We start from the raw sequence: 13,843 nt of genomic DNA on the forward strand, positions 1-13,843 counted from the left end.
ACTGGGCTCAAGGGACTTCCTGAGTAGCTGGGACTAGAGGCACATGCCACCATGCCCAACATTCAAATTTGGGTTTTAAGATGATCACAGGTCAGCTGCAGTGACTCATGTCTGTAATCCCAGCACTTTGGGAGGCTGAGGCAGGAGGATTGCTTGAGCCCAGGAGTTTGAGACAAGCCTAGGCAACATAGTAAGACTGTCTCTACAAAAAATACAAAAATTAGGATGGGCATGGTGACTCATGCCTATAATCCCAGCACTTTGGGAGGCCAAGGTGGGCAGATCACCTGAGGTCAGGAGTTCAAGACCAGCCTGGCTAACATGGTGAAAACCCATTTCTACTAAAATATAAACTATTAATTTTAATACAGATTAAAATTAGCTGGGCATGGTGATGCATGCCTGTAATCCCAGCTACTGGGGAGGCTGAAACAGGACAACTGCTTGAACCTGGGAGGCGGGGGTTGCAGTGAGCAGAGATCAGGCCATTGCACTCCAGCTTGGGCAACAAGAACGAAAATCCATCTCAAAACAAAACAAACAAACAAAAACAAAAATTAGCAAGGCATGGTGGCACACGCCTGTAGTCCAAACTACTTGGGAGGCTGAGGCAGGAGGATCACTTGAGCTCAAGGGTGTGAGGCTGCTGTGAGCTATGATCACGCCACTGCACTTTAGCCTGGGCAAGAGAGTGGGACCTTGACTCTAAAAAAGTTAAAATAAATAAATAAAAGATTATTACCCTTTTTTGCTCAGGCTGGAGTGCAGTGGTGCAATCATAGCTCATTGTAACCTTGAACTTCTGGGCTCAAGGGATCCTCCTGCCTCAGCCTCTGGAGTAGCTGGGAGTATGAGTGTACACCACTACACATGGCTTTTTTTTTTTTTTTTTTTTTTTTTTTTAACTTTTGTAGATACGGGATCTTACTATATTGCTCAGGCTGGTCTCTAACTCCTTCCTGGACAGGAGCGATCCCCAACCTCAGCTTCCTTAAATGTGGGGATTACAGGAGTAAGCCACCATGCCCAGCCTGATCACTCTTGGTGCTATGTGGAGGACAGATTAAAATGAAGCATGGGTGCAAGACAGGAAACCAGTTAGAAGCCAATTGAAGTAGTCTAAGTGAGAAGTGCTGTGGCCTGGACTAAGGTGGGGAAAGTTGAGGTGGAGGAAACGTGATGGATCTTAGATATGTTCTGGTGGTAGACTAGATAGGAATTGCTGATGTATTGGGCATAGTGATGTATGAGAAAAACAGGAATCAAGATTCACTCTTAGGTTTTCTGATTTGAGTTACTGGATGGATACAGGAACATATAAATTAAAATGATTTAGGCTCAAATAACAGCTTCAGAAGAAATATTTGGTTCATGTAAGTTCAGAGGTAGGATAGGCTTTGGGTTTCACTTAGTTCTTGAGGAGTCCAGCTCCTTGTTAGAAACCCGTGTGTGATTTTTCAGGTCTGTCAGCTCCTGGTTAAAAACCTACGTGTGGTTTTTCAGGTCTGTCTGACTGCAGGTGATTACAAAGCCTCTACCTGGCAGCCCTCGTGGAGGAAAGCTGCCCTCCCTTCCACAGACTTGGTGCACAGCTAGTGTGCTGCAGGCTCTGATACAGTCACGGGCCACATAACAGCATTTCAGCCAACAACATATTCGAAGGTGTTGGTTCCATAAGATTATTATACCATATTTTGACTGTGCCTTTTTTGTGTTTAGGTATTTTTAGATATATAAAGCCTTACCACTGTGTTATAATTGCCTACAGTATTCAGTATAGTAACATATTGTACAAGTTAGTAGCCTGGGAGCAATAGGCTGTACTATATAGCCTAGATAGGTTATGCCATCTATGTTTGTGCTGGTATACTCTATAATGTTCACACAATGAACCCAAAATCACCCAACAATGCATTTCTCAGAACTTATCCTGTTCTGAAGCAACTCATGACTGTAAATATTTGCCTTCCTATCCCTGGTGCTTCCTTCATTCCTAGGTTTCTTTATGTGAGGCCTTGTGCAGAGGTTTTTTTTTTTTTTCTCTCTCTCTTTTGAGAGAGGGTCTGGTTCTGTCACCCAGGCTGGAATGCAGTGTTACAATCTCAGCTCACTGCAGCCTTGGCTTCCTGGGCTCAAGCACTCCTCCCACCTCAGCCTCCTGAATAGCTGGGACTAAGGTGGATGCCACCATGCCAGGCTAATTTTTTATAGTTTTTATAGAGACAGGGTTTTGCCATGTTGCCTAGGCTGCTCTCGAACTCAGTAGCTCAAGCAATCTGCCAGCCTTGGCCTCCCAAAGTGTTGGGGTTACAGGCATGAGCCACTGTGCCTGGCTGGGGAGAGGGTTCTTTAGGCTTCTCTGCTGAGGCCTCCTTGACATTCTTTTCCAGGTTGCCTAGGTACTCAGTACTTTTCCACTCCCAGCCGTTCCCCCTTGCCTTCCCCTACTCCACCTCAGAGTCCATAAAACTTCTGGAGCTTTTTCTTCAGGGATCCCTTAACAGCGATATGACTCCATGACCCCCTATATCCGTGCTGACCCATGTGACCCAAGGCTAGTGCGCAGTTCCATGGGGGAAACGGAACAGAAACAGTAGGCACTTTCTCCGGTTTTAGACTCTTGTTTATATCCTTGCCGTAAATGCTACTCTTTCATTTTTGGTTTGTTGGTCTAATTGGCTACTCTGATACCTGTTAGCTCAGCTAGTGCTCTCTGTCTCCCCCAGCCCACTTCCTGACAGTTCTAGGTCCATTTTCCTACAGATCTTTCAGCTTTGCCCCGTTCCACACGTTTGCTTCAACCTCAAGGTAATAGTGAGTAGTAGTATATCAGTCACTGAGTACTGGCAGTGGAAGTTCCAGACATCATATCCTGACCTGATGACACCCAATGAAAGAAGAGAGACTTTTTCATCTTGAGGTTTTAAGCAGGAGTTCTATGATATACACTGACTAGACTATGGAGGTATGTACCTGTCCAGAGAATGGGTACATTTCCAGGGAATGGAGTGTGGTGTTTGACTTACCAACCAGATCTTGGCCTTTGAGCCAAAAGTGTTTCTGGCTTCCCCAGAGTCACATGTGCTGTGTGAGGGAAGCTAAGGGGATACATGTCTTAATCAGGGTTCTGTTAGGAAAGAGTAAGGGGTGAATTCAGGGTCTGCTATTAATACATAATTTGCAGAGCCTGTTCCCCTCATCAAAGTATGGAGCTCCTTATTCAAAAGGCAGGAAAAAAGTGTCACTAAAGGTACTAGAAAGCCAGGTGAGGTGGCATACACCTATAGTCGCAGTTACACAGGAGGATTGTTGAGCCCAGGAATTTAAGTCTGGCCTGGGCAACAAATCAAGACCCCATCTCTTAACCACAATAACAACAAAAATACTGGAATATAAAGGCATTTCCTTTCTTTCACAGTTTCTCTCTTGACTTATGGTGTTTTTGATATTTAATGTCATTCTAAGTAAAGATTAAAGTTAAAATTAAGTATAAGTAAAATTAAAATCATTGCAAAGACTTTTCACCATCTTTACATTATGCAATGCTGGTTTTTTGTTGTTGTTGTTTAAATGGAGTCTCGCTGTGTCGCCAGGCTAGAGTGCAGTGGCACCATCTCGGCTCACTGCAACTTCCTCTTCCCGGGTTCAAGTGATTCTCCTGCCTCAGCCTCCTGAGTAGCTGGGATTAAAGGTATGCGCCACCACACCCAGCTAATTTTTGTATTTTTAGTAGAAACGGGGTTTCACCACGTTGGCCAGGATGATCTCGATCTCCTGACCTCATGATCTGCCCGCCTCAGCCTCCCAAAGTGCTGGGATTACAGGCATGAGCCACTGTGCCCGGCCGCAATGCTGGTTTTAAATGCAAATATAAGACCATTTAACTTGTATGTGGAATCACTGAAATTACACAATTCTTATTTCATACTTTGTACATGTATGATGTATTTGTTACCAGAACAGTCAAAATGCTGTACAGAAGTCAACTGTTTTTATGTCACTTCTTGATGTACACATACATATTCTACCACACTCTCTACCTTCTTATGGATGAGGAAAAAACTGAAAAGAAAAGGAAAAGATGGGTTGCTCTTTCTTCCCCTTTCCTTCTGTGTCATCATTTTCAGCATAAGGGGTTAGCTAAATCAGGAAAGCAATAGGAAAGGATATGATAGAGTTTCTTGGTGCTTTGTGTTTTTTAGACTGCCATTGTCTTCTTCTTGCATTAGAACAAGTTCTGATACACAGGAATCTTGACCTCTTAGGGCTGACAGTGACCCCACCTACTCAGTTGTAATGTGCCTATGTTGTTCTTACTCTGAATCTTGCTGAACTTTCATGCATTGTGACTTCGGTGAAATTCTATTTAAATAGGACAATGCAAATGCTATATGCAAATGGCATGGCAAGGAGTGAGTGGACATGCATATTGCATGTCTCAGCTCTGCTCATGCTCTATTGTCCCTCCAATTTCACTTACAAAACACAAGTTCAAAAACAAAATTGAGAATTTCAAGATGGTAACATCAGAGCATTAAACCAAACATGGGGCCTTTCTGAGTGCAGGGTTCTGTGCAACTATATGGTTTATGCATACACGCATGCAGCTGGCCCTGGGTAAATGAAAGCTGGGTATGCAAACAAGAATGACCACTACAACCTGCATTTACTGATTACGGAAAAGAGTTTGTGTGAAAAAAGAAAAAACCCAACAACAAAAAAACAAGATACTTTATGCAGCAAAAGTTTATTTTTTGCTCAAGCAGAATCTGGAGCAAATGCTCCAGGGTAGCTCTCCTCCAAGCAGTACACTCAAGGGTCTGTGCTTTTTCCAGTGAGACTCCACTATCTAAAGAGTTCTTTGCTTTCAGCTGGGAAGAGAAAAGAGAGAACATAAAAATTACGTGAAAATTACATAGAGCATTTCAGGAGCTGTGCTTTGAAGTTGGGTATATCACATTTATCTTCATTCCACTGGCCAGAACTCAATTGCCTTTTTCAATCTAAATGCAAGGAGGCCTGTGAATCCAGGAAAAGGAAACGGGATTGGTGAATGACATGGTTTGTCTGTGTCCCCACCCAAATCTCATCTTGAATTGTAGCTTCCATAATTCCCAGGTGTCATGGGAGGCACCTGGTGGGAAGTAATTGAATCATGGGGATGGGTCTTTCCTGTACTGTTCTTGTGACAGTGAATAAATCTCACAAGATCTGATGGTTTTATATAGGGAAGTTCCCCTGCACATGTTCTTTTTGCCTGCTGCCATGTAAAATGTGACTTTGCTCCTCCTCTGCCTTCTGCCATGATTGTGAGGCCTCCCCAGCCATGTGGAACTGTGAGTCAATTAAACCTCTTTACTTTATAGGCCGGGTGCGGTGGCTCACGCCTGTAATCCCAGCACTTTGGGTGTGGTGGCTCATGCCTGTAATTCCAGCACTTTGGGAGGCCGAAGCAGGCAGATCACAAGGTCAGGAGATCGAGACCATCCTGGCGAACACAGTGAAACCCCGTCTCTACTAAAAATACAAAAAAATTTGCCGGGCATGGTGGTGGGCGCCTGTAGTCCCAGCTACTCGGGAGACTGAGGCAGGAGAATGGCATGAACCCCAGGGGGTGGAGCTTGCAGTGAGCGGAGATCATGCCACTGCACTCCAGCCTGGGTGACAGAGCTAGACTCCATCTCAAAAAAACAAAAACAAAAAAACAAAAAAAACCCTCTTTCCTTTATAAATTACCCAGTCTTGGGTATGTCTTTATTAGGAGTATGAGAACTGACTAATACAGTCAGCATCTAGTAAGACTCTGCCATAGAGGTGAAGGCAGGTTTTGTTTCTTGGTAAATGTTACTAAAACATTTTATATGCTGTAGGAGATGGTGTACTAGAAAGAGAATGGGGCTAACAGAAGGGGCAATTATGTGTTACTCCATAAACGTTGAGTTTAACCATAAGAACTCTGTAGGGATGTGAAGAAGCTTTGATTCTTAATTTAACCTTACTCTCTTATTTATTTTTTGAGTCGGAGTCTTGCTCTGTCACCCAGGCTGGAGTGCAGTGGCATAATCTCTGCTCACTGCGAGCTCCGCCTCCTGGGTTTATGCCATTCTCCTGCCTCAGCCTCCCAAGTAGCTGGGACCACAGGTACCCACCGCCACATCTGGCTAATTTTTTCTATTTTTAGTAGAAACAGGGTTTCACCGTGTTAGCCAAGATGGTCTCAATCTCCTGATCTCGTGATCCGCCTGCCTCGGCCTCCCAAAATGCTGGGATTACAGGCTACCTCACTCAATTTAAAAGGCCAATAAGCAAGTTAAATACTTTTATGATTCAATGACAGCTTGTTTTGTTGTGAGATTATATTCGAATTTTATACTATAATATGCTGTGCAGACATAAATAATAATTTTTTGTGTCATTCTCCCTAAGGCAGAATTCCTGCTGAGTTTAAAACTGAATTCTAGTCCTGACTCTATTACATACTGTCGCTTAATCATTAAACTTTGAGTCATTTAATCTTTATAAGCCTCATTAATCTTTGTCTATTTCATGTAGTAATAAAGACTAAATGAGGCCAGGCATGGTGGCTCATGCCTGTAATCCCAGAGCTTTGGGAAGCTAAGGCAGGAAGATTGCTTGAGGCCAGGAGTTTAGGACTAGCATAGGCAACCAAGTGAGACCCCTGTCTCTACAAAGTTTTTAAAAAAATAATTGGCCAGGCCTGGTAGTGCACACTTGTATTCCTAGCTACTTGGGAGGGTGAGGTGGGAGACTGAGCCTAGGATAGGAGTTGGTGGTTACAGTGAGCTATGATAGTGCCACTGCACTCCAGCCTGGGCAACAGAGTGGGATCTTGTTCCAAAAAAAAAAAAAAAAAAGACTAAATGAAATAACATTTTAAAACTATAAAGGTTTTAATCAACCCAATTTAAAAGTCAAATCAGTATTATAATTTAAGAACCCTAGCATCTCCTGTTCCCTTAACTCTAGGCTCCACGTTGTCATTCTCAGCTAGGTCTTGTGAACAATTGGATGGAATTGAGGCCTTGGTGTCCCTATTCACTTTAACAGGGATGGCACTAAGTTTAAGAGGCTGGAGAAGAGACCCAGAGCCAGCAAATGAGGCATGTGGCTTATTGAGGGGGAACTTACATACAGAGTGGTCCACTGGAGTTGAGCTGGACACAAGAACACTACCTGCAAAAAGTATGCAGTTTATATAGCATTTTCATTTAGCACCCTCTCCCTAACAGCTTCCACCTGGCAACCTTCATTTGGCACAAAACAAAGGGCCTAGCCCTCCTGTATGGCCTGCATTCCACAGGGCTCAGATGTTCCTCATAGATAAGGAATGAATCTTGGTTGGCCCCGCTTGGAACCGCAAACTCATTCAGGTTGTCTGCCATACAGGGTCATCCCCCTGGGTATGCTTAAGTTACTGCTGTCGGGTGCCTCTACCATAAACTTGGGTTCTTTGGAAGTCATGGCTTGCGGGGGCTGCTATAAGGGTTGCACTAGTTCAGCTCCTGGAAATCTGTGTGTGAGGAGGCAGTGGAGGGATGGGGCTTGGGCAAGATAATACCTTGGACCACAGACATCTCAGAAACTCTTAATAAGGCAGATTGGTTTAACACTGTGTGAGAGTTTGGGGACTTCCTGGCCTCTAAGAGCCCAAAGGGAGTTGTATAGCTGCCTCTAAACTGGGAAACTAGAAAGGTAGTAAGAAGAATTCCTCCAGGTGCTTCAGCAAGTGCCCGGTAACCTGCTTGTTTCTATTAATATACCATTGGCCCATGTGGGTAAGCACCACTTTGCCTTGAACTATTGTTTCACTGCCATCATTTAGAGTACTCTAAAAACTCGACTTCAGCTCTGAGTGAGACAACTTAAGGAAACCATTTCGGTGCCCCCCAGAGAAAAGACATTCAGTCAGAACAGGTAGAATGCACAGTCGGCAAAATAGAACTGAAGGTGCTCACTCTTACCCTTACCAATCCATCCACTACATTGGCTGAAGGTCCAACTGCTAGTATCTGCATTTCTTTGCCCTTCTTCTGGCCACCAGAGTCCATCTTGCTGCCCATGTAGCAGGCTAGAGTGCAGACCCCAGGAGCTACCCTCAACCAATGAAGGAAGTTGGTATATAAATCCCCATCTCCCTCACCCCTTGAGTGGTATAACTCTGAGGTATATGGTTCATACTGGCCTCCAGAGTTCTCCAGTGACAGTAAACTCCAGTTAACCACAGTGCTAATTTCCTTGATAATAAACCCTTTGGCTTTCTTCCCTTCCTTGACTCACTTTCCTGCTCTGCTACCAGTGTTTCCCAGGATCACCTCCCTCACAGGCTTTCTGCACTCAAAACCTTGTCTCAGTGCCTGCTTCTTAGGAAATCTAAAATAAGACTTGGACTGTGCCAGAAGTACTGAATAAAGCAAATGGAATACTGCAGCCTGTGCTTCTGTACTGGACTCCCAGAATACATAAATCTGTGCCTGGAAGCATTTTCTCTTTAGGGAATTTGATCAGCAGAAAGAATTACGTACAGATACTGATGCCATGTGTTTCCAACCAACAGCTCAGCCAGGTCATCCTACAGCTAAGCTCTCAGGAAACAAGTCCCATCTACAAGGTTAGAGCTTCCAATTAGCTTTCAAGGCACTTGACTCCAGGTGAAGGCCTTACTCTTAAGTGTGAGTGAATAGTCAAGGACTACAGATGCTTCTAATAGGATAGATGAGACCAATATAATAGCAAAAAGCAGCTGAGAGGAATAAGACTACTCAAGGAGAAGAAAACGTCAAAATCTATTAAAATCCTCAGAAGGATAAAATAAAATATATGAAGCAAGAATATGACACCACAAGAAAGGGGCATTTGAAGAACAAAATAGAACTCGAAAGAAGTAAAACCTCTGTAGTTGTCGGGAAGATAAATTTGAGGAATTCTCCAAGACAGAGGGAAAAAAAAGATGGAAACCAGGGGAGCAAAATAGATGGTGACGGGCCTCTTATGCCAAGGGACCTTGGGCTTGCTCATACAGCAGAAGCTGAAAAGATAACTTGTTCGTAGGCAGTTGCACAGGCCAAGAATGGAGGCAGGGGTCACTGGTTAGGCAGCTCTCGCTGTAGTATGGAGAAATGATACAAAACTGAAGTACACAATGGCATTTGACAAATTTAGACAAAAGATGGGAGATTAAATGGTAGAATAGACTAAACTTGTGACGGAGCAGGTGTGTGTGGGCCTGTGAGTCTGATGTAAGAGGAAGAACAGATGGATCTAGTTTCTCCAGAGATCCCAAATGGATTGGACTCCATTAAGCAAGATGAGGAATGAATAAGGACGAGCAGGTTGGGGTTGCTTTGTGCAGAGGGTGGAATACAGATCAGAGTTCAGCTTAAATTAGTATTTTCTAAGATTTTGCTAGGTGCCAGATACTGAGATAAAGTCCTTGTCTTCATACTTGGAACCAGGTGCCTAAGGCAGGACAGAGGTGAGCCACCTCGAAAATGGATACACTCTCCAAGGGTTTGTAGTGAAAGAGGCACAGCTCTTGGCCTGGAGTTGCTGGGGGCAGCGATAAGTGCATGATACTTGGTGACAGGAATCGCAAGTATGCTCTTGTGTTGAACGGATCCTCCTCAGGGTCGGCCCTGCAGAGGAAAGAGCTCAGTCACCGCGATGTCCTGCACAAGAGGCTAAAGTCCCGGATGTGTGTCTCGGGGTCTACACGGAAACCCCGACCCCTCTAAACTTCCTAGAAGCGCGCAGGAGGCGTGGTGCGCCTGCGTGTAGCCACCCCAAAGGCGGCGGGAAGTTGGTTTTCTGAGTAGCAACTGAGCAGCTTGAAGACGGATTGGAAGTAGCGGACCAATAAACAAACGTCTCATTGGCTTAGCGTGTTTAGGTTCCCAATTCTTCAGCTTCCCATTGGGCCTTTCAAGCGAGCAGGGGCGTGACTCCAGGGGCTCCGCCCCGAGCCTTGGCCCAGTCTCGGGGTCCAAGGCTGAGGGAGCGGGACGGAAGTGAGCGGGTCCCGCCCCTTCCCCTTCTCGTCTCCGTTGGAGTCGTCTCTGCCGCGGCTGCCTCGGCTGCCCGCTCTCCGGCGAGCCGGAGTCCTCGTGCCGTACCGTCAGTTCCCGGCCGCGCGGAGCCGGGATGCACTGTTCCTGCTGTGGGTCCTCATCATGGAGACCAAACGGGTGGAGATTCCCGGCAGCGTCCTGGACGATCTCTGCAGGTACTGCGCTGCCCGACCCCTTTTCGCCCCCGTCGGGTTTTCTCAGTTTCGCCGACCCCCAAAGGCCTCCGGGTCTTCTCCCCCGCCCACGTCCAGGTCCTCGCTTTCCGCTCCCGCCGCTGCTCGCTTTCCATCGTCGACCCTTCTCTCCGACGACACCGCCCCTCTTTCCGCCGCAGCCTCCCTGTTTCTCACGGCCCTCCGTCCTTCCCCTCAGAGAACCCGGAATTTCCTTATTTTTTAAGTTACTCAACTATTTTGCTTTCCCGCAGGCGCAGCCGCTTCGCCCGAGCCTGGGTCTTAGTGTTTTGCCGCCGCCACCCTCTCCCATTGTTTTTTCTGCCTCTGTGACTTTTCCACGCCGTGCACCCCCTCCTCCTCCTGTCTCATTCCCAGATTCTGAAGGAAGACCCCAGGGTAGTGATTTAAGTCTTAAGATCCCAGGTACGCGGACCTGCGCAAGGAGCAATTTTTCGGACTTCCTCTGACGCCCGCGTGTTATGTGTCCGTGGCGTTCTCTGTAAATTCCTGTAAGAAATTACTTTTTTTCTCATCCCTAGACTTGTCTTTGGGGGAGAGAGGGAAAAATGTAGAGCTGCTTTTCTTTTCATCCTTAATTACCCTATTTTAAAGGAAATTCTCAGCCGCGGGGTTTTTACTCAGGGTGTATACTTCACATGAGAATTTTTTTGCTTTCTTCCCCCTTGTCAACTCTGATTTCAGATAGCCAAACACGTGTAGGATACTTAAAAATACTTCCTTTCCGAAGGTGAAATTTGGGGTGCAGTGACACCCGGAGGTGTCGCCAAGTGTGTGTGGATTGTGATTACAAGTGATAACACCTTTTCGCTCACAGTTACTGTATTTATGTTTTAAAAGGCAGGCTTTTAGTAGTTGTATCTCCTTCACGCTGTTTTTTTTTTAATGGAAAGTAAAGAACTGGTATTTGTGGAGGTTTTGGTTTGGTTTTGTTTTGTTTTTTTTGAGACGCAGTCTCGTTCTTTCACCCGGCCTGGAATGCAGTGGCACATCTCGGCTCACTGCAACCTCTGCCTCCCGAGTTCAAGCGAGTCTCTGCCTCAGCCTCCCGAGCAGCTGGGATTACAGGCGCCCGCCACCACAACCCGGCTAATTTTTGTATTTTTGGTAGAGACGGGGTTTCACCATCTTGGCCGTGCTGGTCTCGAACTCCTGACCTCGTGATTCACCTGCCTCGGCCTCCCAAAGTGCTGACCTCGTGATCCATCCGCCTCGGCCTCCCAAAGTGCTGGAATTACAGGCGTGAGTCACCGCGTCCGGCCTGGAGTTTCTGCTGTGCGCCAGGCACTACCTTTACCTGTGTTGTTTTATTTAATCCTCAATCAGCCCTGTTTGGTAGGTGCAGTTAGTATATTTCCATTTTCATCTGCGGCAGATTCAGGAACTTTGTAATTTACATAAGGTTACATTCATCCTAATTGACAAAATCGAGATTAGAAATCTATTCCTTTTTCTTTACAGTGCCTGTGCTTTTTCTCTCACACCAGGAAGAAGTAATAAGCCTAACATTTTAAACCTCACGAAAACACATACAAGAAAGTAAATAGCCTAATTTTGCAGCTAATAAAAATGGCGTTGTACTTCTTTGGTGATGGTAGATATTTAATTTTTGAAGTATGGTAGATTCAAATGAACCACTGAAAAGGCACTTAGTTTCTTGTCCCAAATAACAAATAAAAGGAAAAAACTGAATTTGATATGTGTATTTGGATAAATGACTAGAAGCACATGAACCAATAGTGGGATTATGAGATTGTGATCTTTGTTTTCTGTGTTCCCAAGATTTTTTAACGGGTATGCATTTTATAGTTAGAAAAAAATTGAAGATATGTATTTAGAAAGGTGATCAGTAATTGGCTGTGGGTTAATGGGGTAAGAGTTGATTTAGAAAAATATGTGGTAATCTTACACGTTTTACAGACATCAGAGCTAGTCTTCCTACTAGTATTGGGGTTAATTTGCATATTTAGGATTACATCATTTAAAGAAGTGATGTCAGCTATTATGATTTTATGTATGAAACCTGTTCACAAAATAATTACGTTGTTTTGTAAACAATATATTAAGCACCTGTCAAGTGTTAAAGATACTTGGTTTTCCAGTGAGTGTATTTAAGCTGTTATACAAATATTTTTGAATGGAGTAACTTTTTTTCCTTTCGAGAAATTTCTTTGTGCAGTTACTGTTTTTGGCTGTATAAATAAGGATATGATATATTTAAAAATTAGGGCTAGCTATAATAATGAAACCAAATAAACATTTCTCAAAACTTCAGATTTTAAAATAAATGCCATTTTCAAGTTAATATTTATAGCTTTGATTAATTGAAAGATTTTTAATGTTACTAATTCAGGCTTTTCATTGTGGATTAAAACTTTTTTTTTACACTGAAAGAATTTGGTAAACTTATTTAAAAATAAAGCTTAATTTGAGGTTAATTTTTCTGAACTTGTTAGCTCTCTTTTATGTACCTCTTGATTTATGAATTGAATCTAGATGCTTGTTTTTACTCCCTTCATTTTTTTGCCCCAGTTCTGTTGCTTATTATTAGTGTATTTAGGAAGTTTTTTTGTGTGTTACTTTGTTTTTTGATAAATTACATGTTTCTGTTAAATCTTGCCTTTTGATGTGAAAAATGAGAGCAGGAGACTTAAATTTTCAAAATGTGACTTTGTAACCATTAGACTGCTCATAACCTAAGGCAGATGCTTTAGTATGGAACATTCCATTTATTGGAATATTGTGCAGCCGTTGTAAGTTCCTCAGGCAATTAGCACGCAGTATACTGAGGGAAAATATTTGTGTGTTGAAAAGATGTACACAGGATACTGAGTGAAATACTTAGTCACTTGGTGCCTTTTGTGAAAAATTTTTAAGTGTGTGTGTGTGAGAGAGGAGGAAGTATAGGTATTTGTGTGCCAAAAGAATATGCACCAAACTAATAATACTGTTTACTTTCTGAGTGGAATAGAATTAGAGGAGAGGAAGGGAAGAGTTTTGTCTTAAAATATTCTAGTGAACAAAAACTACATTAAAATTTAAAATGTATGTGTAAAGTTAAATCTGCAGCATTTTATGATACTTGTTTTTGATACACCATGATTTTTTACATTAAAACTCAAATACAGAGTTTTTCAATACTGTTTAAACTAGCTTATTAATGAATTGAAAAGCATGTTTTTAAAGCAGAAACTGAAAAGTTGGTTGGTTCAAATAAATGCTTGGAATTTTTTAAAAGCCCTTTTAAGAGTTGGGTAGAGTAAAGCCACACTAGTGTTAAAAGGAGAAAGGTATTTTCTGGCAACTAGTGTTGCTGCTATTTTGGTGATAGCATAGGTTAATTAAATAATTTGTGCTCATCTTCAGCTAGCCATTTTAGCATTGAATTCAACTGGAACATTTTTCTAATTGCAATCCTTGTGCTAATGTCCTGTTTGTAGGAACATTGAGAAAATAATATTTTGTGTGATGCAGTTTTTCCTGTAACAAATTGTAGGCATTTTATTTCAGCTATTACTATATACACATATATACACATATGTACACGTACTTGTAAACCTTTAA

At 43.3% G+C, this 13,843-nt stretch overlaps 1 protein-coding gene across 7 annotated transcripts in view; it reads left to right on the forward strand.

Moving 5' to 3' along the window:
* Positions 1 to 13,843, forward strand: part of DCP2 (decapping mRNA 2) — an 88,646-nt gene that overhangs the window by 35,025 nt on the left and 39,778 nt on the right. For 4 of the 7 annotated variants that reach the window (XM_065545870.2, XM_005557526.4, XM_005557527.4 and 1 more), the window contains exon 1: positions 9,990 to 10,240. The exons of 2 other annotated variants lie outside the window; for them this stretch is intronic. Coding sequence is in view for 2 of the 5 variants with exons in the window: in XM_005557526.4 (XP_005557583.1) it covers positions 10,188 to 10,240 (53 nt within the window). In the remaining 3 variants the exon portion in view is untranslated. Of the gene's footprint in view, positions 1 to 9,989; positions 10,241 to 11,390; positions 11,615 to 13,843 lie in introns of those variants that run through there. One more of the 7 variants, XM_065545869.2, reaches the window with a different exon arrangement.

The sequence above is a fragment of the Macaca fascicularis genome, chromosome 6, assembly GCF_037993035.2.
Source record: "Macaca fascicularis isolate 582-1 chromosome 6, T2T-MFA8v1.1".
Lineage (NCBI taxonomy): Eukaryota > Metazoa > Chordata > Mammalia > Primates > Cercopithecidae > Macaca > Macaca fascicularis.